General features: G+C 69.0%; 1 protein-coding gene across 28 annotated transcripts; it reads left to right on the top strand.

The window, feature by feature from the left end:
* The first annotated feature begins 23 nt into the window (after nucleotides 1-23).
* Nucleotides 24-18,735, top strand: PHLDB1 (pleckstrin homology like domain family B member 1). 28 transcript variants are annotated; one of them, XM_065040063.1, is made up of 26 exons: nucleotides 33-130; nucleotides 581-802; nucleotides 4,365-4,466; nucleotides 4,858-4,981; nucleotides 5,052-5,222; nucleotides 6,963-7,088; nucleotides 8,425-9,524; nucleotides 10,227-10,472; nucleotides 10,620-10,757; nucleotides 10,844-10,981; nucleotides 12,363-12,491; nucleotides 13,247-13,402; nucleotides 13,478-13,588; nucleotides 13,738-13,827; nucleotides 14,025-14,147; nucleotides 14,823-14,960; nucleotides 15,403-15,555; nucleotides 15,862-16,029; nucleotides 16,237-16,522; nucleotides 16,648-16,692; nucleotides 17,051-17,342; nucleotides 17,418-17,508; nucleotides 17,583-17,729; nucleotides 17,843-18,062; nucleotides 18,162-18,247; nucleotides 18,415-18,735. In XM_065040063.1, exons 3-26 carry the CDS (start codon nucleotides 4,407-4,409, stop codon nucleotides 18,553-18,555), a joined length of 4,479 nt encoding a protein of 1,492 aa, XP_064896135.1. In that variant the 5' UTR covers nucleotides 33-130; nucleotides 581-802; nucleotides 4,365-4,406; the 3' UTR covers nucleotides 18,556-18,735. The 28 variants fall into 28 exon arrangements, with proteins under 28 accessions (XP_064896128.1, XP_064896129.1, XP_064896135.1 ...); XM_065040040.1 differs by lacking the exons at nucleotides 33-130; nucleotides 581-802 and adding an exon at nucleotides 849-1,764 and having other exon boundaries at nucleotides 16,237-16,353; nucleotides 16,429-16,522; XM_065040054.1 differs by lacking the exons at nucleotides 33-130; nucleotides 581-802 and adding an exon at nucleotides 2,683-3,102 and having other exon boundaries at nucleotides 4,368-4,466; nucleotides 16,237-16,353; nucleotides 16,429-16,522.
* Nucleotides 18,736-19,261: the final 526 nt, after the last annotated feature.

Genomic DNA, 19,261 nt, shown 5'->3' with positions numbered 1-19,261 from the left:
CTCCGGGGCTGTGCAGGGGCCGGTCGGTCCGTCCCCCCGCCCCCGGGCCGGCGGGGCGGGACGGGACGGGGCCGGCACCGGGGCGGGACGGCTGGGGCAGCGGAGCCGGGACGGGGCTGCAGGAGCGGAGGTGAGTGGGGATGGGCTGGGGGCACCGGGGACACCGAGCACCGGGGCGGCGGGACCCACTCGTGTCCCAGCAGCGCAGCGGGAATGGCCGGGGCGTGGGGAGGGGGCTCCTCGGAGCGGTGAGTGGGGGGTCCTTGCTCCCGGGTGGGACAGCAGGAAAACCCCGTCAGCTGCGGAACCGCCTTGCCCGGTGCTTTGGGGTGCATGGGGACGCCGGCAGCTGCAGCCGGGGGGAGTTTGTTGGCATGGGAGCCCCGCGAGCCGCTGGCCCCGCGTGGGTGGCTGGACAAAGCTCTCCTGTCCCCAGATCCCACTGTGGAGTGTGGGTGGTGGCGGGGGACGCGGCGCCCGGCCCTGGCTGCCCCAGCCCTCCCCGACGCCTCCCGGGGAGCTTGGGAACGGCACTGGCCTGGCCGGACCCCGCTCTGCAGCACGACCTTGTTTACTCCAGCTTCCTGACGTGCTCTCGCCATGGCCCCTTCAGCTGCTGCCAGGAAGCCCAAGGAATTTGGCGGCCCCAGACGGTGTCCAGCTGCTGCGCCGAAGGGCCGCTGGCTGCCCGCGAGCCCCCAGCGCTCCCTGCGCGCTGGCAGGGGCCGCAGCGGGACACGGGACGCGTCCCCGCCGAGCGCCGCGGGCAGCGCCGAGTCCAGCACAGGGCAGCGCTGCCCAGGTGCTTTTTGGGCAGCTCCTGGCATGCTTGGGTTTGGGGCGTGATGCCGTGTGTTGTCGTGCGTGGGGCTGCGTGGGCTGGGTGATGGAGCCACAGGTTTGCGTGACAAGGTGGCACTTGCTGGCGGCCGGACACCAGAATGGAGAGAGCGATGCCCATTTTTGGGAGAGGAGGTTTCCCCCGTGCCCTTCTCCCAGTGAACGTAGGGCTGGGCAATGGGTTTGTGCCAAGGGCCAGATCTGGGACCCACCAAACCCGTCCCATGCCATGGTCCCTGAGCTGTCATTAGTGAGGAGCTGCGCTTGCTCCCCACTGAGCTGAGCGTCTGGCCTGCAAACGAGAAACCATCGTTTACTACAAGGCGGCTTTGAGGAACAAGTCTCTACTGTGCGACACCGTGAGGGGTCCCAGAGCTCAGTGGCGGTGGTTCCTCTGTCCTTGTTGCGGTGGCCGGAGGCACGTGCTGATGCTGGGCTTGGTGTTTGACTTCTGGCAGCGGTTGTGACCAAGTGCGGTGTCACTGGCCCTCAGAGCTGGCTCATCTCGGGGACCATCGGGTGCAGGAAAGCCAGGCTGTGCGCTCTCCTCGGCCCGAGCCCGCGGTGGGTGTCCCCAGCGCGCAGAGAGCCTGAGGCGCGATGCTGGCGGGGCCTCGGCCGTTGCGCAGCTGTGCGCGGCGCGGGAGCGCTGAGATCAGCGGGTGCGGCTGGGATTCCTCGGCTCCCGCCGGAGCTGTCTGGCAGCTCATTTACGGTGATGTTATTGCCAGGCGTGCTGTGTCACCCCAGCAACCGCGGTGCAGCCCCCACTGCCCCTTCCCTGGGTGGGCGGGGGCCAGCGAGGTCTCCCCTGCTCGGCATGGAGCAGCAGCCAGGAACAGGCTCTGCTCCCCGGCGGGCTCCCCGTTCCCAGCTGTCGGCGGAAGGGCCGGTTGTTTACCGGGGCAGAGGGTGTGGGAAGGGGTAAGCACGTCCTAAGTGTGTTTGCAGATGGGGAGCGAGCAGGCAGCCAAGTTGGACGGAGGCTGCAGTGCTGCGTGGTGTGAACCCGTTAGTTTGGCTGCTCTGTCTTCCCCCCGTGACTCACCGATGCATGGGTGGGAGGAAAGGCTGTGCTGCGGGATGCTGTGTCCTGTCCCCTTGTATCGCTGGCACGACTGGCACCGCGGGGAGTGCATGGCGTGGTGTGCCGGGCTGTGCTCCGGTGCATCGGCACAGCCATTCATGAGCATGGGCTGGCTCTGCTCTGGTTGTGCTCTGGTGGCACATGGTGGCTCAGGGGCCTGGCTGCTGGCACCGGCCGCGCGGGTGGGTGTGAGGCTGCGCCGTGCCCGGGTCTCAGTGGGCAGCGGCAGGTCGGTCAGGGGCAGAGCCCCAAGCAGCCCTGCCCAAGGGGGCTGCGGGCAGGCGGGGGTGCTGGGGCTCCCCGGGCTGTGGTGGGGCAGCGCGTCCGTGTACAACCCGCCCGGCGCTGGCGGGGCCCCGTGGTGACAGGGCTGAGCATCCTCCCAGGTGAGGCCTTTGCCCATGCTGGGAGAAGAAAGGGGCTTTTGTCCTGCGGGAGGCGGGAGCCGAGTGGGCAGCCCCGCGGGGGCCAGGGGCTGTTTGGCGGTAACCAAGCCCGACCCCTTGGCATTTGCTGCCTTCGCCGCTTCCCACGGCGGGAACAAGCGGCGCGTTCTGCAGGCAGCAGGAGAAGAAAGGCCGCCTTGTCCGCCGCGGCGCTGGGGCGCCGGCCGGGGCAGCCGCGCTCCCGCCCCGCATTCCTCCGACAGAGCCGGCGGGAGAGGGGCTGCACCCCGGGACGGGCTGGGCAATGGCGGGCGTCCCCTGTGCAGCGAGGAGCCAGGTGAGGGGCTCTGATGGGTGATGCTGGGGGCTGCGGGGTGAGTGTGGGGAGCCACCGGCTGCCAGGGTCCCCTCCAGCTCGTGGGCAGGCGAGGGATGCGGAACGCAGCCAGTTTGGGCAGCAGCAGAGGGGCAGGAACAGGGATGATCCCCCCAGCTGCGGGGCTGGGGGTCCCCCATGGTGCTCACCGTGCCCCACCAGCGTGACCGCACTGGGAAGGGGTTAACGGCGCTGCAGGATCCCACCCTGGCCCCGCTCCCTTCCGATGGAGCAGCCCGGCCCCTCCTGGCTTTTCCTCCTTCCGGGACATTGTGTTGGCGCCTGGGTGCAGGGGCTGGGACAGGCTCTGGGGTCTCCTGATGCTGGGACACGCAGGCCCCCTGCGCCCCAGGGACATGGGTGTGCTGCCGCGGAGGGGCCCGCTGGGTGCCCGGGCCAGGACGGGCTGTCAGGTAAGGGAAAGCGGGGGTCCTGCCTTGGCACCTGGGGGCACCGGGGAGCTGCTCCCAGGCCATGGCATCTCTGCTTCCCCCTGCCCCAGCTGAGCTGTGCCCATGTCATGTGGGGTGACCGTGGTCCCCACGGAGCCCTCGCTGGGGGGCAGCTGGCCCCGGCGTTGCACGGAGCCGTCCAGGCTCTGTCCCAGCCCAGGATCCCACGCCTGGTGTTTTCCAGCATTTCATTTTTTCCACGATGTGTAACAGCCGCCTGCTCGCCCCCGCAGCTGGGCCTGGCGCTGCCCGAGCCGGGGCGTCCTGCCCCCCGCGCGGCGCCGGGACAGCGGGTGATCCTGCCGGGAGCCAAGCTGGGCTCCTCCTGGTGCCCCTGGCTGCCCCGGGGCCCAGGTCTGTGCTGGGGGTGGGAGCACTGCCCAGCTGGGCTGCCCCAGCCCGCCCAGGAAGGGTTAAGCCGTGCTTGGCCAGGCCGGAGAGGAAGGGAGGGACACGGGGAGCAGCAGATGGTAAATTTAGTAACCCCGGAGTATCCCGTGCTGCCACAGTGGCGTGAGCACCGAGCGACGGAAATTGTTCCTGCCTGCGGTGCCGCCTGCCCGGGCAGAGAATGGCAGTGGGTGGCTGCTCCGGCGGGCAGCAGCTGGCATGGGCGCGGGCAGGGCGCAGGCAGGGCGCGGGCAGGGCGCGGGCAGGGCGCGGGCAGGGCGCGGGCAGGGCTGTGCTGTGCTCAGCCGGGCTCACGCACCCCAGGTGCTGCTGCCAGGCTGCACAGCAGCAAAGGTGAGTGCCTAGAATGGGCACATGTGGCGGTGCCAGGGTGTGCCACAAGCCTGTGCACGGGCAGGCAGACGTTGCTGGGGACAGCTGGATGCTGTATTCACGTGTCCTTGTCCACCAGCAGCCATCGGGGTCCCGCTGCCCTTCATTCTTGGCATTTAGGGTGTGTGTTTCCTACATCAGCTCCCCAAATCCGAGCCAGCCTGCTGGCTCCTGGTTACTGTGTCCTGTGCTGATGCTTGGCATGCACATGGGTTTCCCACGGCAAACGGGGGTGCGGGCCTCACTGGGCAGGGATGCTCACCGGCTTCGGGCACGTGCTGCAGGACTGCAGATGGGAGCTCAGGAGGGGAATCGTCTTGCTGGCGAGCCCTGTTTTGGGGTGGGGCAGGGTTCATGGGGCTCAGGCTGCCAGCAGGGCTGTGCGAGAGGAATACGGCAGAGCTGTGCCCTGGGCCGACCTCCTCCATCTCTGCCGGCAGCAGCCTGTGCCTGAGAGCACCCGGCGTCCCCAAGCTGGTACCATGGAGGCACCCAGCAGGACCCCCGCCAGCCCGACCCGCAGAGTCCAGACCATCATCCAGGTGAGTGCACAGCGCCACGGGACCTCTGCCCTGCAGGAGACCCTGCGGGAGCCCGGGCAGCCGGATGGGAGCCCTAATCCTCCACAGCTTCCTCACCCCAATCCCGTTACGGGATCGGTGGCAAAGCCAATTGCGCTAAGTGGCTGGCAGCTCGGATCCTCTTAGGTGCAGCCCAAGGCTCCGGGGATCTACTCTCGCTCCTGCAGTGTCACCTCTGATCCCTGGAGCTGGCGGCACGGGCAGGCGGAGCCCTCAGCTCCTGTGTCCTGCTGCCAGGCTGTGCTGTTTTGGAGCAGCTCGGGTGCGCGGCTGGGTGGGCAGCGCAGGGGAGCGGGGGCTGCAGCCACGGGAGCTGTGAGCATCCCTGAGCACCCCTCCTCTCCTCCTGCAGAACAGCCCCCTGGACCTGATCGACACGGGCAAGGGGCTGAAGGTGCAGACAGAGAAGCCGCACTTGGTGAGCCTGGGCAGCGGCCGCCTCAGCACGGCCATCACGCTCCTGCCTCTGGAGGAAGGTGAGTGCTGGTCCCCGCAGGCACGGCGGTGGTGGCAGCGGGGACGCTGAGCCGCTGTCTCTGCTGGCAGGGAGGACCACCATTGGCACGGCTGCAAGGGACATCGTCCTGCAGGGCCCCGGGCTGCAGCCCCAGCACTGCTTCATTGAGAACGTGCAGGGGACGCTCACCCTGCACCCCTGCGGCAACGCCTGCGCCATCGACGGCGTGCCGCTGCGGCGGCCCATGCGCCTCACCCAAGGTAAGGACAGTCCGGTCTCCTCCGGTGCAGGACCTGGCGTTGGCAAGCGGGGTCGTCTGTTGGGTATTGGGGTGTTTGCCTCCTCAATTGCAAGTTCCCTCTGGGATGCTCCTGCCTCTTTGTCCTGGTCTGGGGATGTTCTGGACACTGGCACTGCCTGGGAACTGGCGTTGCCGTGTGCGTGGGGGCTGTGCCACGCGTGGGATGGGAAGGAGGGGAGCAGCTCCGGCGGGGCAGGGCTTGGTCCTCGCCATCGCACCCCGTTCCCGAGCAGCAGAGATGCTGAGCCGGGGCTGGGAGCGGGAGAAAACAGCGTGGCTGTCCCGGGCAGCGTTACTGGGGACCCGCCGCTGTGCTCGTGTGACCGGAGGGGCTCGGACCCTCCTGTGCCCCTCCCCGGCCGGTCCCCTGACCCGGCTCGGCCCCGGTACCCGGGAGGACCCTCCGGCCGGGCGGCGGGGCTGGCTGAGGCCCGGCCCCCCCGGCCCCGCCCGCCGCCCCTCCCCGGGGGCGGATCGCGGCGCTGCCCGGGCGGCGGCGGCGGTTCGGTGAGTGCGGCGGGGCCGGGGGGGCCACGCGTGTCAGGGCTGGGCGGGGGGCGCTCCCCGTGCCCCCGCGGGTCGCGAAGCCGCTTTGCCCCCGGCGGCCGCGCTGCAGCCGCCCCGCGCCGGCCCCTGCCCGGGAGCGGCACCGGGACCCACCCGCGTGGGCGCTGCCCCGCGGGGGACAATGGAGCCACGTGGCCGCCGGAGAAGGGGCGCGACGGCTCCGCCGTGACCGGCCGCGGGGTCCCGCTGCTCCCGCGGTGCGGGGGAGAGCCGGGGGCTGCGGCAGGGCGGGCGGGGCCCCCCGGGGCGGGGACGGCGTCGGTGCGCGGCCACAGCCGGACGAGCCGCGGGCTGAGGGGTGGGGGTCCCCGGTTTGCCGGGTGATGCGCGGCTCCTGGGGCCGGTGCTGGCACGTGGGGATGGGGCAGACCAGTGATGCCCAGAGCGGAGGAGCCATTGCTGGGGTGGAGGAGCCGCTGCCATAGCTGCCGGGCAGGCGTGATGCTCTTGTCACGCTGGGGTGCTGTGTTAGCTCTGGTTGGAGAACACAACTCAACTCCTTCCCTCCCCAGCACTCGGACAAGGCAGCCGGATCCCGGTGAAACGGTTTTCATCTGCACGGCCTCGCTCGCTTTGCCACCCCCTGGGCTGCTGCGTGCTCCAAAAATGTGTTCCCTCCGGTGAGGGATTTTGGGCTGTGGCTGTGGGTGCAGCGCGAGCCTCTCCCGGGGCCCTGGCAGGCGCTCCCAGCGGGGTGTGCCTGCAGCACCGAGCCTCCCAGCTCCCGCCACCGCGGCCCCCGGCACCGCGCAGCCCTGCTGCCCTTCCCCAGCCACCTTCCTCCCTGGTGGCCGCCCAGCAGCCTTCCCCTGTGAGGGCTGCTGCTTTGGGCCAAGAAAAGGAATTTCGCGGCCGGGGATAGGAGCTGTCTTGTCTGCAGCTGGCAGCCACGCCGGACCTGGAGCACCGCCAGCTCCCCCGCGGCAGCACGGCCCCCGCCGGGGTCCCCAGCTGTGCCTGCGCCCGCGATGTGCTGCCGGGGGCTGACCTGGATTTCAGGCTCCCCCTAAGCCTCTGCTGACGGCAGGAGCCCGCTTCCCTTCCCGGGACGCGTCGTGGGGCTGGGCCCGGCCGCCGGCACCAGCTCCTGCCTCCTGGCATGGCTGAGCCTTGTCCCCTCCTCTGTCCCCAGGGTGCACCATCTGCCTGGGCCAGGCCACCTTCCTGCGCTTCAACCACCCTGCCGAGGCCAAGTGGATGAAGAGCATGATCCCGGCGGGGGACAGGAGCCCGGCGGCTCTCTACGGGCTGCCAGCAAGTAGGTGACCGTCCGTCGTCCCAGGTGGGGACACCAGGGCACTCCCTGCCCCGTGCCACCAGACACCCAGCGCGATGCTCTCTCAGCCCCGTCCTGCGCTCCGGAGCGGGGCTCACGCCTGGTGCGGTTGTGCTGGCCGTTGGATTGGCACAGCAGCTGCGCCGGTGTTTGTTAATGATTAACATTGCCACGGAAAAGGGTAATTGCGAGGGTGGCAAGGCGCGGCTCTCGTCTCTGCTGTGGCAGAACCATTGCGTGTTGGGCTGTGCTGAGGATGCAGGGTGTGCAGGGCCCCCCCGCTGCCTTGGAGTGGGTGTTTACGTGCCGGGGTGGCCGCGCCGAGGCTGTGAAGGCCATTTGCTCCACCGCAATCCTCCATTGCACCAGCTGCTTATCTCGCTGTGTCTGCCTGTCTGCGGGGCTGCGGGACGAGCGCCTGCACCAAGGTCCAGCAGCGCTCCCGGGAATGTGCGCACCCCGGCAGCGCTCCCCGCGCTCGCAGCCCTCCTCCCTGCCCCGGCTGGCACACCCTGGCACTGGGAGGGGAGCTTGGCAGCCTCCTCACGCCATGTGTGTGCCAGGAAGGCAGCGTGCCTGCAGCTGGGGGACAGGAGGAGGGACGCGGGGAGGTGCCGTGGCCGCGGAGCATCCTGCAGCTGTGGAGCATCCCGCAGCCGCTGCCCGCGGGACTGTGTGGGATGGCACGGGCAGGGCTGTGGCACATCTCCCCGGGCGCTGCTGGCTGCTGCAGGGGAGCCGCTGGGTGCCAGGGGTGACGCAGCCTGGGTGGCACGCCGTCCTGGCCGGGCTCCGCGCCTGCCGCTATTAGCTGCTCCCTGTGCCTGAGTGACAGGCACATCGGTGCTGCGCCGGCAGGGCAGGGCACCCCAGCGCGGGGAGGCTGTGGGCAACATGGTGGTGGGTCTGGATGCACCACGGGTCTGTGCTCGGTGGTTTTGGTTGTGGCTGGGGTGCCGGAGCATGCCGGAGAGCAGCGGTGGGTGCTGGCAGCTGCTCCCCGGGGAGCAGGGCCGGGAGCTGCCGGCAGCGCAGGGATGGCGGAGCAGGGATGGCGGAGCAGGGATGGCGGAGCAGGCGGTGGGGCTGTGCGATCAGGTTTCTGTCTCCCTGGTGATGGGGCCAGTGGGATGCCGGCTCCTCCCTGGCCCAGCACCGCGGCCACAGCCAGCGCAGCAGCTCGGGGTAGGGGAAGCGGTGTTCTGAGCGGTGCCGGCTGTGCGGAGCGGTGATGCCGGGCTGCTCCGGGGAACCCCAGCCTGGGCAGGGGCTCGGGGGGTTCCGTTGCGCTGATGCCTGTTCCTGTGTCACCCCATAGAGCCCGAGATGCTGGTGAATGGTGGCCGCCAACGTCCAGAGTGCGGGCACCCCAGCCACAGCTCTCTGGTCAGCTCCATCGAGAAGGACCTGCAGGACATCATGGACTCGCTGGTGCTGGAGGAGCCGCCGTCCCCTGGCGGCAAGAAGCCACTTGCCTGTGGACGGTCCCCAATGTCCCCCGTGCTAAACGGCGGCGGCCACTGCCTCCTGTCCCCCCCGCCCAGCCCCGGGGCTGCCTCGGGGGGCTCCAGCTATGAGAACACCTCCCCACCCTTCTCCCCGCTGTCCTCCCCGGCCAGCAGCGGTGGCTACACCAGCCCCTCGCCCAGCAGCCAGGAGCAGGGCCCGGCCGTGCCACCCCTCGTCCCGCTGCGCTCCTCCAGCTACAACCACGCTGTGCAGCCGCCCCCCCAGTGCCCACCCCCCACGCCTGGCGGGGGTCCCGGCGAGTCCTGGCCCAGGGACCAGCGCGCCGGCAGCCCCCGGCTGACCCCCCGTCCAGCCCCGCGGCCACGGGCAGCCCTGCAGGAGCGACCCCCCAGCCCTTTCCGTGAGCCGCGGGACCCCCCGGCCCCCAGCCGGCAGCCCCTCGGCAGGGTGGTTGCGGAGACGCGGCTGCAGCCCCCCGAGAGCCCGCGGGCAGCCCGGCGGAACGTGGACAGCATGCGGGAGCTGCCCCCTCTGAGCCCCTTGCTGTCACGCCGGGCCGGCAGCCCCCGGGCAGCCCCCGACGCCCCCTCCCCACAGCCCCGGCTGGGCAGGGAGGTGCCTGGCAGCCCCCGCGCCCGGCGCAAGGGCCCGGAGGAGCAGCGGGGCGCAGGGAGCCCCTTGCCCTCGCTGCTGGCAGAGGCCGCCCCGCGCCGCCCCAGCTTCGGCACTTGCCTGAGCCCAGCGTACGGGCTGGGCTCCCCGGTGGTGCCGTCACCCCGGCAGAGCCCTCGCACCCCCAGGAAGCCCCTTGGGGACCCCCAGCCGCCAGTGGGGCTGCGGGAGCGCAAGAACAGCATCACCGAGATCAGCGACAACGAGGACGAGCTGCTGGAGTATCACCGGCGGCAGCGGCAGGAGCGGGTGCGGGAGCAGGAGATGGAGCGGCTGGTGAGCCTGGGGGACACGGGGGGCACATGGGGCTGGGTTTGAATGTAGGGCAGCCTCTGAGCAAATGCCTTTCGGCTTTTGCTACTTTAAACCCCAGCTCTTGCCTCTCAGGGATTTGCAGCAGTTGCCAGGCTGCCGGCTTATCCAGGGGGATTACGGCTGGGAGCGGCTGTGGGTCCATGGCGGCTCCCGGGGGACTCGGAGCCCCCGGCAGCCAGGGGCCCACGGGGTCAGCACGGCTCTGCGGGCTGAAATCGCGGTGCCTCTGGCTTTGCAAAACCATCCACATTGTGTCCAGGGCCACGACAGCGTGGTGGCTTTGTGGGCATCGTGTCTATATTTAGGGCGGATGGAGTTTTTATAGCGGCGGCAGCTGCCAGGGTGGGGTTTGCCCCGTGCATCTGCCGGTGCGGGGGGGCTGCGCCGTGGGGCTGTTTGCTCAGCCCTGACTCACGCCCGGCGCGAGCAGCCTGAGTCACTGCCTGGAAATAGCGGAGACGCGCGGCAGCCACCACTGCTGCCTGTAATTAGCCCGTCTCCAGCTCCCGGCACGGGGTCAGGGCGACTGCACCGGGGTTTGCGATGTCCCCAGCCTGTTCCAGCGTGCAGGCGGGGCACAGAGCGACCCCGCATCTGCCATCGGCACGCTCTGGCAGCGGCATGTGCTGGGATGGACACCACGCTGATTGTTCTTCCCCGCAGGAGCGGCAGCGCCTGGAGACCATCCTGAACCTCTGTGCCGAGTACACCAAGACGGATGGTACTGAACCAGCCGACGTGCACCAGCTCCTGGCTGCGGATGCTGGCTGGCGGGCACCCCGCGGTGCCGTGGCGCTGGGCCGTGCTGCCGAGGAGCCTGTCGTCCTGCGGCAGAGGGAGAGCCTGGAGCGGTCGGATGAGGAGAACCTGAAGGAGGAGTGCAGCAGCACCGAGAGCACCCACCACGAGGTGAGCAGGCAGCTGCACTACGCCGTGCCGCACTGTGCTGTGCCGCGCCATGCTGCACTGTGCTGTGCCATGCCATGCTGTGCCGCGCCATGCAGTGCTGCACTGTGCTGTGCCGTGCCATGCCGTGCCCACCTGCCCTCTCTGCAGCACGAGGAGCTGGCGGGGCCCCGCGCCAAGGAGGCGCAGCAGCTGGAGGGGGAGCGGGCCGGCGTGCTGTGCCGCCTGGACCAGCTCAAGAGCCGCCTCAAGGAGCTGGAGCAGCAGCTGCAGGAGACGTCGCGAGAGGTGAGACGACCGGGTGTCCTGACATGTCCTCCACGCTCACTGCCATCGGGGCCGGGGCAGCGTCCTGATGCAGCCGTGCTGGGCAGGCGGAGCTGGAGCGGGCGCTGCTGCAGGGCGAGCGGGAGGTGGAGGCGGCGCGGCTGCGGCAGGAGCAGGAGGCAGCACAGCAGCTGCAGGAGAAGCTCTGCAGCCTGGACACCAGCATCCGCCGGGAGCGTGACAAGGTGAGTCCCGTGCCGGCAGCGCCGTGTCCTCCCCGGTGCTGCAGTGGCCACACCGCCGCGTTCCTCTGTGGACGTGTTCCCCTGTCCCTGGGCGCTGTGGTGGCATTGAGCAGTGTCCCCCTGGGTTCTTGTTGCGGGGGACTCTGTCCATCTGTTTGCCCAGGAGAGAGAGCCGTGTGGGGAGGGCAGGGCTGATGCTTTTGGTGCGTTTCAGCCACTGTCCGTTCCGCCAGCGGGGAACGCAGGGTCGGTCTGTGCCGCAGGGTGTTCCCGGGCAGTGCTGCCTGCAGCGGGCGGCACCCACCCCGGGCTGGGGGTCATGGTGCCCCCTCTCCCAGCTCTCGCTGGGGCTGTGGCTTGTGGCAACTTGGGGCATCCTCACATGTGGCTGCGGGGGAACTGCTGTGTGTGTTTCACTGGGTCCAGTGGCTGAGGAGGGCTCCTGGGGCAGGGACTGGGGTCTCGGACCCTCCCCTTGGACGTGTCTTTGGTACAGTTGTTGCCATGGTCTGCCAGCTGTGCCACTGGGTGCACAGCACGTTCCTCCCAGCCGCCGGTTGCCATCCATCCTGCAGCCTCACGGGCAGCGTGGCACGGCCCTGGGCGGGCCGCTGGGATGCGGCTCTGCGCTGCCCGATGCCGGTGTCCCCGTTCAGCCAGTCCCGCTGTGGCTCCATGCTGCCCCTCGCCGGGATGCGGTGCCGGCATCCCTGGGCTGGAGGCGCCCAGGCCGTTTGGTTGCCCGCGGCCGGCAGAGCTGCTGTCGGTGCCTGCCAGCGGTGCCGCGTGGCGTTGGGCGTTTTGTTCTGGTTTTGGTCTCCCAGCCCTTTGCAGGGGCAGCCGGTGCAGAGGCAGGAGAGCAGCGCAGGGACAGCCCCCTCCAGCCTCTGCTGAAACAACCACCCGCTTTCCTAACCAGCACTAATTGCACTAATTGCGCTAACGGTGCCTGCTCTGCCATCTGCCACCACCTCTGACACCTCCGCCTGTCCAGGAGCCCCTGGGCACCCCGCAGCCCCTCCCTGGAGCATCAGTTAAAGTTAATTAGTGGTGGTTCAGAAGGTGCACGTGGTGCAGCCGTTGGCAGGGTCAGGATGACTTTAGTGGTGCTATCAGCATCCGTGGTTTTGGTGCCCATAAGTGGGGTTTTGGCATGGAAAGGTGAGGCTGAGGGGGGGCTGGGACCCTCTAACACCCGGTCCCCATGGCTGCTGCTCTCTTGACGCCTCTGCAGACGCTCCTCCCTGCAAGTCTTCCCGTCTCTTTTTCCAGCTGAGCCTCTCTAACTCTGCAGCTTCTGCGTGCTGTGGCTCTGAGAAGTGTGTTTTCTCTCTCTTTCTTTTTCTTTTTCTTTTTTTGGTGTCATTCTCCCCCGATTCAGGAAAGGGCAAAGGTTGATGCTGAAAGGAAGGAGCTCGAGCAGCTCCGGGCACTTTACCATGAGTCGAAGAGCCACCTCGCTCAGTGCCCCGAGTCACTGCGGGAGCAGCTGCAGGAGCAGGTGCGAAGGGTCAGTGTCCCCCCACCCCTGGGACCACCTCCCTCGCCCCAGCTTAGCCCGGGGCCGCTCCGGGAGCCTCGCACCGGGGCTGGAGGGGGCTGGCGCCGGGCACTGCTGTCCCGGTAAGCTCGCTGCGGTGCCGGCTTGGCAGAGCGCGGGTGCAGCCTCCGTGCCCGGAGGGAGCCTGGGGGATCCCAGCTCCTGCTCCGTCTGCTTCCAGCCATTTCCTGAGAGCGTTTATGTACACAGAGCCCTTGGTTTATGTTACAGCATTTTTTTCCCATTATCTGGTATTTTGCGGTAGCAGCCGAGCCATGGCCGGCGCCTGCCCGGCGTTCACCATACATGTAATCCTGGTGTGCGATGGACAGGGATGGTGACAGGGTGGTCCTGGTGCGTGGTAGCCTGTGGTAGCCACCACGCCGGCGGTGCCACGCTGTGCCACAGGAGCAGCGGCTGCTGTGGCAGGGCGGTGCGATGGCATGCTGGCGTGGCGCTCGTCCCGGGGGGCTCAGCTGCCCCTCGGCTCAGTGGTGCGGGGCTGTGTGTCGGTGGTGACACTGGCATGCGGGATTCTGCTGCCTGGTGCCAGCCAGGACGTGGTGCGGCAGGGGCTGCTGTTCTCCGAGGAGCCCCCGGCCGTGGCGAGCGCCTCGTCCTGCGGGGCTGATGGCTCCGACCTGGCCGGTGCCCAGTGGCTCTGTCACTTTCTCCAGCTGGGCAGAGGTTGACAGTGGCTCCCCCATGTCCCTGTGTGTCCCCAGGAGGCGGAGGCGCTGGAGACAGAGGCGAAGCTGTTGGAGGACCTGGAGTTCCAGCAGCTGGAGCGAGAGAGCCGGCTGGAGGAGGAGCGGGAGGCGCGGGGGCAGCAGCTGCTGCAGGGCCGGGCCGAGTGCCAGCGCAGCATCGCCCGCAGGAAGGTGGGCACGGGGGACGGTGGCTCCGGCTCAGCCCCGCGGCTTGCCGGTGCTGGCTCATCCCGCCGCTCTCCCCAGGAGCGAGTGGCCGCCCTGGACGCCCAGGTTGCCCAGATCCGGCTGCAGAGTGCCCAGGAGACTGAGCGCCTGGCCCGGGAGAGGAATGGCGTCCTGCAGCTGCTGCAGAAGGTAACACAGCGACCGGGGGTCCCCAATGGTCCCCAGCCTAGGGGTGCTCAAGGCAGGGGACAGCATCGAGCTGACAGGGTGAGCTTTGGGGGGACTGGCCGTGGGGTACCAGTGGCCATCAGATGCTTCTGCTCTTACCCTTCACTCAGGAGAAGGAGAAGCTCGTGTCCCTGGAGAGGCGATACCAGCTCGTCACAGGCGGCAGGAGCTTCCCCAAAATGTCCTCGGCTCTCAGAGAGGTGAGCGGCTGTCTTGGTGCCAACACAGGGGGCTCCTTCCCGGTGATGGCCAAAGGCTTTTAGGTGCCAGTGGGTCACCCCACTGCCCTGCCTGCGGCTCTGAGCGGGGAGACGGAGCCACGATGCCCTTGGGGACTGTGGTGCCGCCCACTCGCTGCCTGTGCCCACCATGCCCACGGGATCGTCCCATCCAACAGGACACCCTCTGCATCCCCGAGCCTTACGAGCTGTTGGAGGGATTGCAGCCCCTGAGCCCCCCGCCAGCCGCTGCCGCCTCCTCCTTCGCTTCTGCCGCCCGCTCGCTCCCCGCGGCACACGAGGTACCAGCACTAACTGCACGAGCTCGCTCGCTTGCCGTGGCTGAGCCCTTCCCGGGACTAACACGTGCTGGGGCCGCCGGGCACCCACAGCAGCGCGCCGGGCTGGCACGGCTGCGGTGTCGCTTAGCTCTCCGGCTGCTTCATTAACAACCAGAGCCTGATTTCGGGTGCTCTCCTGAGCCCTCCTGCTGCCACCTGCAGCTTTAGCCCCGCGCAGCATCCCTGCGCCTCCCTCACCCGCCGCTCTCCCGCTGCCTGGGCACCTCCCGACAGCAGCCTTTGGGGTCCAGCTAGTGCTGCTTCCCAGAAGAAGAGCAAATCCTTGGCTTTAGCGTGCCTGGTTCAGAAAAGCTGAGGAAGTGGGTTTTAAGCTCGAGTCGCCCCATCTGGTGCTGTGGCACCACGGAGGGCCTGTGGCCAGGGACACCAAGACAGGGGTGATGGGAGCGGCTGAGGGCTCCTGGGGCCTTGGCAGGGGAGGCTGCAGCCCTGCGCACCCAGGCTGCGCCCGGCAAAGCTGTGCCTAAGGTGCGATGCTGCACGGCGAGGCAGCTGCAGGCAGGGGAGGGCTGGGCAGGCGGTGGGGATGCGCGCGGGGAGATTTGCTCCCGCTTTGCCGTCCGCGCTGCCAGCGCATGGCTCTAACTCTCCTCCTTCTCCGCCGTGGGTTTCTAGGAGTACATGAGGCTGTCTGACGTTTTCAGGTTCTGCCGCCGCGCGTACGGCCCCAGCCCGGACGCTAAAGCTTCTGCCGCTGCCCCCGCTGCTGCTCAGCGCTCTTTCTTGCTTGCTGTCCCTCCCGCAGCCGATGAGGTACCCGCTCCAGAGCGTGCTCGGGTTTGCCACTGTGGGTCGTGGGGACGCTGCAGACCCCACAGCGCCCCTGTGTCCCGGTGCTTGCAGCTCTCCCAGGTCAGGCCTTTGTCCGGCTGCCACCGAGCGGGGAGCGGAGCTGCTCAGTCTCCTTGCCAGGCAGCGCTTCTCGCCCGCTCCGGACAGGCTTTGCCCTCTGGGGTTGGCAGCAGCAGGTCCCCAGGCGGGCGGGAGGGTGGCCCTTTGCTGTGGGACTCAGTCCTGACTGCCAGTCCTGGGTGAGGACGGTGCAGACCCTGACCCAGTGCCCAGCACCAGCTGGCTCCCTTCCCTGGGACGTGATCCCCTCGTTTGGGGCTACAGCCACCTGCTCATTCCCCTGTGCCTGCTTGCCATTGCTCAGAGCCTCTTCTCCTGGTTTAATCTGGTTCTCTCTGCCCAGTACGTGACCGTTGAGCAGCTCTCGGGCATCCTCCGCGCCTCTGCCGCTTCCCCGCCGGGCTGTGCCCCTCCAGCTCCTTCATCCTCGGTCTGCACCACTCCTGCTCTTCCTCCTCCTCCTCCATCTCTCTCTTCTCCCTCCGGCTCTGCAGAGGTTCGTGCTCCATCTCCCTCCCTTTGCCTTGCAATCTCCGGGGGTGACGGGGATGCACGGGACAGGGTGAGCCCCTCACTCCCTGCCCGCTACTTCGCTGCCTGCGCCCCACCTGAGCCAGCCCGCGGCACCGGGCTCTGTGCCCTGTGGCACTGCCACCGGCTCTACCAGCCTGCTGAGCAGCGAGGGGGCCTGCAGGTCCTGTTTTTGGGGGGTCCAGGCGCGGGCAGGGATGCTCCCACCTCTCCGTCTCTGTGTGTCTGTCTGTCTCGCCGCGTTCCGCTCTCACACAGCATTTCTCTCCAGACGGAGCAGCCGCTGCCGGGAGGGCCCGTGTGGCTCCCTGCTCTTGACTTAGAGAAGTGGTACCGGGAGGCCATGGCTGCCTTTGAGACTTCCTCCTGCTCTGTTTCTCCTTCTTCTTCCCCTCCTCCGCTCCCAGCTAAAGCTCACTCCTCTCACGGGCCCCTCCAGGTAACCCAGGCTCCCTCTGCTGTGGGGCTCAGGCTTCGGCGCTGCCGGGGCAGCGTGGGGATGCTCCTGTCGCTGCCTCCTCCTGCCTGCGCCGCTGCCGAGGGCAGGCTCCAGGGAGGGACGCTCACCCACTGCGGCTGAGCCACCCAGCCAGCTGGGCTTTTGCATGCCCCGGTGCCCCTCTCACCTCCCCGTCTCTGTGCCCAGGTCTATCGTGCCAAAACAGAGGGTGACGCCGGTGCCCTGAGCCCTCGGCTGAAGAGCGGGACCCCCTCGTCCTCGCAACTCAACCTCTCCGTGCTGGGGCGCAGCCCCTCGCCCAAGGTACAGCTGCCGGGGGGCCCAAAGCCCGGCACCAGCCCCCTGTCCCCGCGGCTGACCACCTGCCGTCCTGCCCAGGGCCCCCCCAGCCCGGCGGGCAGCCTGCCCCGCAACCTGGCGGCAACGCTGCAGGACATCGAGGCCAAGCGGCAGCTGGCCCTGCAGCAGAAGGGTGAGTCGGGTCCCGGCCCCGCGGGTGCTGGGGTTTGGGAGGCGCTTCCCCCGCTGCCTTTCTCACGGTCTCTCGCTTTTCCCCCCTCTCTGCCCCCCGACCCCTCCGCCCGACGGCGTCTCCAGCCGAGCCGCCCCCCGCGGAGCCCTCGCAGCCAGGGGATCTACCAGGTAGAGACGTGGGGCAGTCGCCGTGCCTTGGGCAGCCCTGCAGCAGCAGCATGGCTGTTTGCTGGCACCTCTGCCATGCACAGGAGGGGCACGACCAGCCCAGGGCCCCAGGGCTGCTCAGCGTCCGCTTGGGGACAACCCTGCGTGTCCCCAACCTGCTGATGCTTTGCCAACCCGCTCCTGCCAGCCTGGTGCATGTGTCCCCTTGGCTGCCTGGGCTCTCCGCTCCGCACCCACCGTCCCTCTGGTTCAGCAGCGCCTGTGCTGTCATCTCCTGCCCGCGCCGTCCCCTTGCCCGCCGCGGTGCGGCTCGGAGTGCGGCACACTCAGCCATCGTCACCTTCTCCCCGCGGTGCAGGCCAGCAGGTGATCGAGGAGCAGAAGCGGCGGCTGGCGGAGCTGAAGCAGAAAGCGGCCGCTGAGGCTCAGTCGCAGTGGGAAGCCCTGCACGGGCAGCCCCCCTTCCCTGGCGCCTTCCCCCCGCTTGTGCATCACTCCATCCTGCACCACCACCGGCCCCATGGCCCCGGGCCCCGCGCCGAGGAGCTGGACCACGCATACGACACGCTCAGCCTGGAGAGCTCGGACAGCATGGACACCAGCATCTCCACTGGCAACGCCTCCGCCTGCTCGCCCGACACCGTCTCCAGGTAAGCCCGGCTCTGCCACCCACGCCGCCGGCTCCCGGTCCTTCCCACGGGGACGGCAGCTGCCGCATCTTGCAGCGCCAGCGGGATGGAGGCCGGCAAGATCGAGGAGATGGAGAAGATGCTGAAGGAGGCTCACGCGGAGAAGTCGCGGCTGATGGAGTCCCGGGTGAGCGGGGGTACCGGGCCCGGCTGGGGAGCGGGTCCCCCTCCCCGTGACTGAACGCCCATGCGTGCCGGCAGGAGCGGGAGATGGAGCTGCGGCGGCAGGCGCTGGAGGACGAGCGCCGGCGCCGGGAGCAGCTGGAGCGGCGGCTGCAGGACGAGACCGCGCGGCGGCAGAAGCTGGTGGAGAAGGAGGTCAAGCTGCGGGAGAAGCACTTCTCACAGGTGCGGGGCGGGCTGCCCTCCGCGTCCTCTGTCCCAGCCTGGCTGGTGTGCCGGCAGGGGTTACAGCTCTTGCTGCTGCCGGCGGGCTCTGCAGGGCCGTGTTGCTTCCCCAGGCTCGTCCCCTGACGCGCTACCTCCCCATCCGCAAGGAGGATTTCAACCTGCGTCTGCACATCGAGTCCTCGGGCCACAGCGTGGACACCTGCTACCACATCATCCTGACGGAGAAGATGTGCAAGGGCTACCTGGTCAAGATGGGCGGCAAGATCAAGTCCTGGAAGAAGCGCTGGTTTGTCTTCGACCGCATGAAGCGCACCCTCTCCTACTACGTGGGTGAGTCCCCGTGCCATCGCCCCCTCCCGGTGCCATCACCCCCTCCAGGTGCCACCACCCGCAGTGCAGTGGGTGACACCAGTTCCTTCTCTTGGGCAGATAAACATGAGACGAAGCTGAAGGGCGTCATCTACTTCCAAGCCATTGAGGAGGTTTACTACGACCACCTCCGCAGTGCAGCCAAGGTGAGAACTGGCCCCCTCTGGCATGGCCGCTGCTCCCGCGTCCCCTGCACCGCCAGCTCGGCGTGGGGGCGCTGCTGCAGTGGCCTCTGCACCTTGGGGTGCCGGTGACAGAACAGCGCAGGGGGCGCAGCACCTTTGGGGGTGCTGACCCCTCCCCTCTCCTCCAGAGCCCCAACCCTGCGCTCACGTTCTGCGTCAAGACCCACGACCGCCTGTACTACATGGTGGCTCCGTCGGCCGAGGCCATGCGCATCTGGATGGACGTCATCGTCACCGGGGCCGAGGGCTACACGCAGTTCATGAGCTGAGGGCGGGGGGCGCTGCACCCCCGGAGCTGCTGCTGAGGGGCCTCCCGGGGTCGGGTCCCCGCTGTGCCCCGTGCGTGCCACAGCCGCGCCCTTGTCCCCGTCCTGCACAGCCCAGGGAATAATGTTGTTGGTTTTTTTAATGTTTACTTTTTAAAAACAAAGTTTATGGGAAACATCCAAGCGCTGGAGCGTGAGAAGCTGCCGAGGAGCGGCGGAGCGGCCGAGAGCGGAGCGGGCGCGGCAGTGAGGGGCGGGCGGGGGCGGAGCGAGAGGCCGAGTTTGGGGCGGAGCGAGGGGCGGAGTTTGGGGCGGAGCGAGAGGCGGGGCTTGGGGCGGAGCGAGAGGCGGGGCTTGGGGCGGAGCGAGAGGCGGGGCTTGGGGCGGAGCGTGGGTTGTATCGAGGGGCGGAGTTTGGGGCGCAGCGGGGGCGGGCCAGGGAGGGATCGAGGGGCGGAGTTTGAGGCGAGCAGGGGCGGAGTCTGGCGCGGAGCGCGGGGCGAGGACGGGGCTCAGCGAGGGCGGCGCTCGCGCCGGGGCGGGAGCGGAGCGCGGCGCTGAGGGAGAGAGGAGTGCGGGAGGGGGTGCGGATCAGGGACGGAGCTCGGGGCAGGGTTGGAGTAGAGGCGGGTCGGGGAAGGGGCGGGCGCCCGGGGCAGGGGTGGGGCTCGGGGCGGGGTTCGAGGACGGGGCGGGGCCCGGGACAGCG

This window comes from Columba livia, chromosome 24 (genome assembly GCF_036013475.1).
Source record: "Columba livia isolate bColLiv1 breed racing homer chromosome 24, bColLiv1.pat.W.v2, whole genome shotgun sequence".
Classification (NCBI taxonomy): Eukaryota; Metazoa; Chordata; class Aves; order Columbiformes; family Columbidae; genus Columba; species Columba livia.
Note: the sequence above shows the minus strand (reverse complement) of the source record. Positions and strands in the feature narration are given on the sequence as shown.

Excerpts from the sequence above, each read along its gene's own strand:
- PHLDB1 (XM_065040037.1), top strand. The coding sequence starts at position 1,441 with ATGCTGGCGGGGCCTCGGCCGTTGCGCAGCTGTGCGCGGCGCGGGAGC. Across the intron at positions 17,509-17,582 it reads CGCGGCTGATGGAGTCCCGG|GAGCGGGAGATGGAGCTGCG; the intron begins GTGAGCGGGGGT and ends GCGTGCCGGCAG. Across the intron at positions 18,248-18,414 it reads ACCTCCGCAGTGCAGCCAAG|AGCCCCAACCCTGCGCTCAC; the intron begins GTGAGAACTGGC and ends CCTCTCCTCCAG.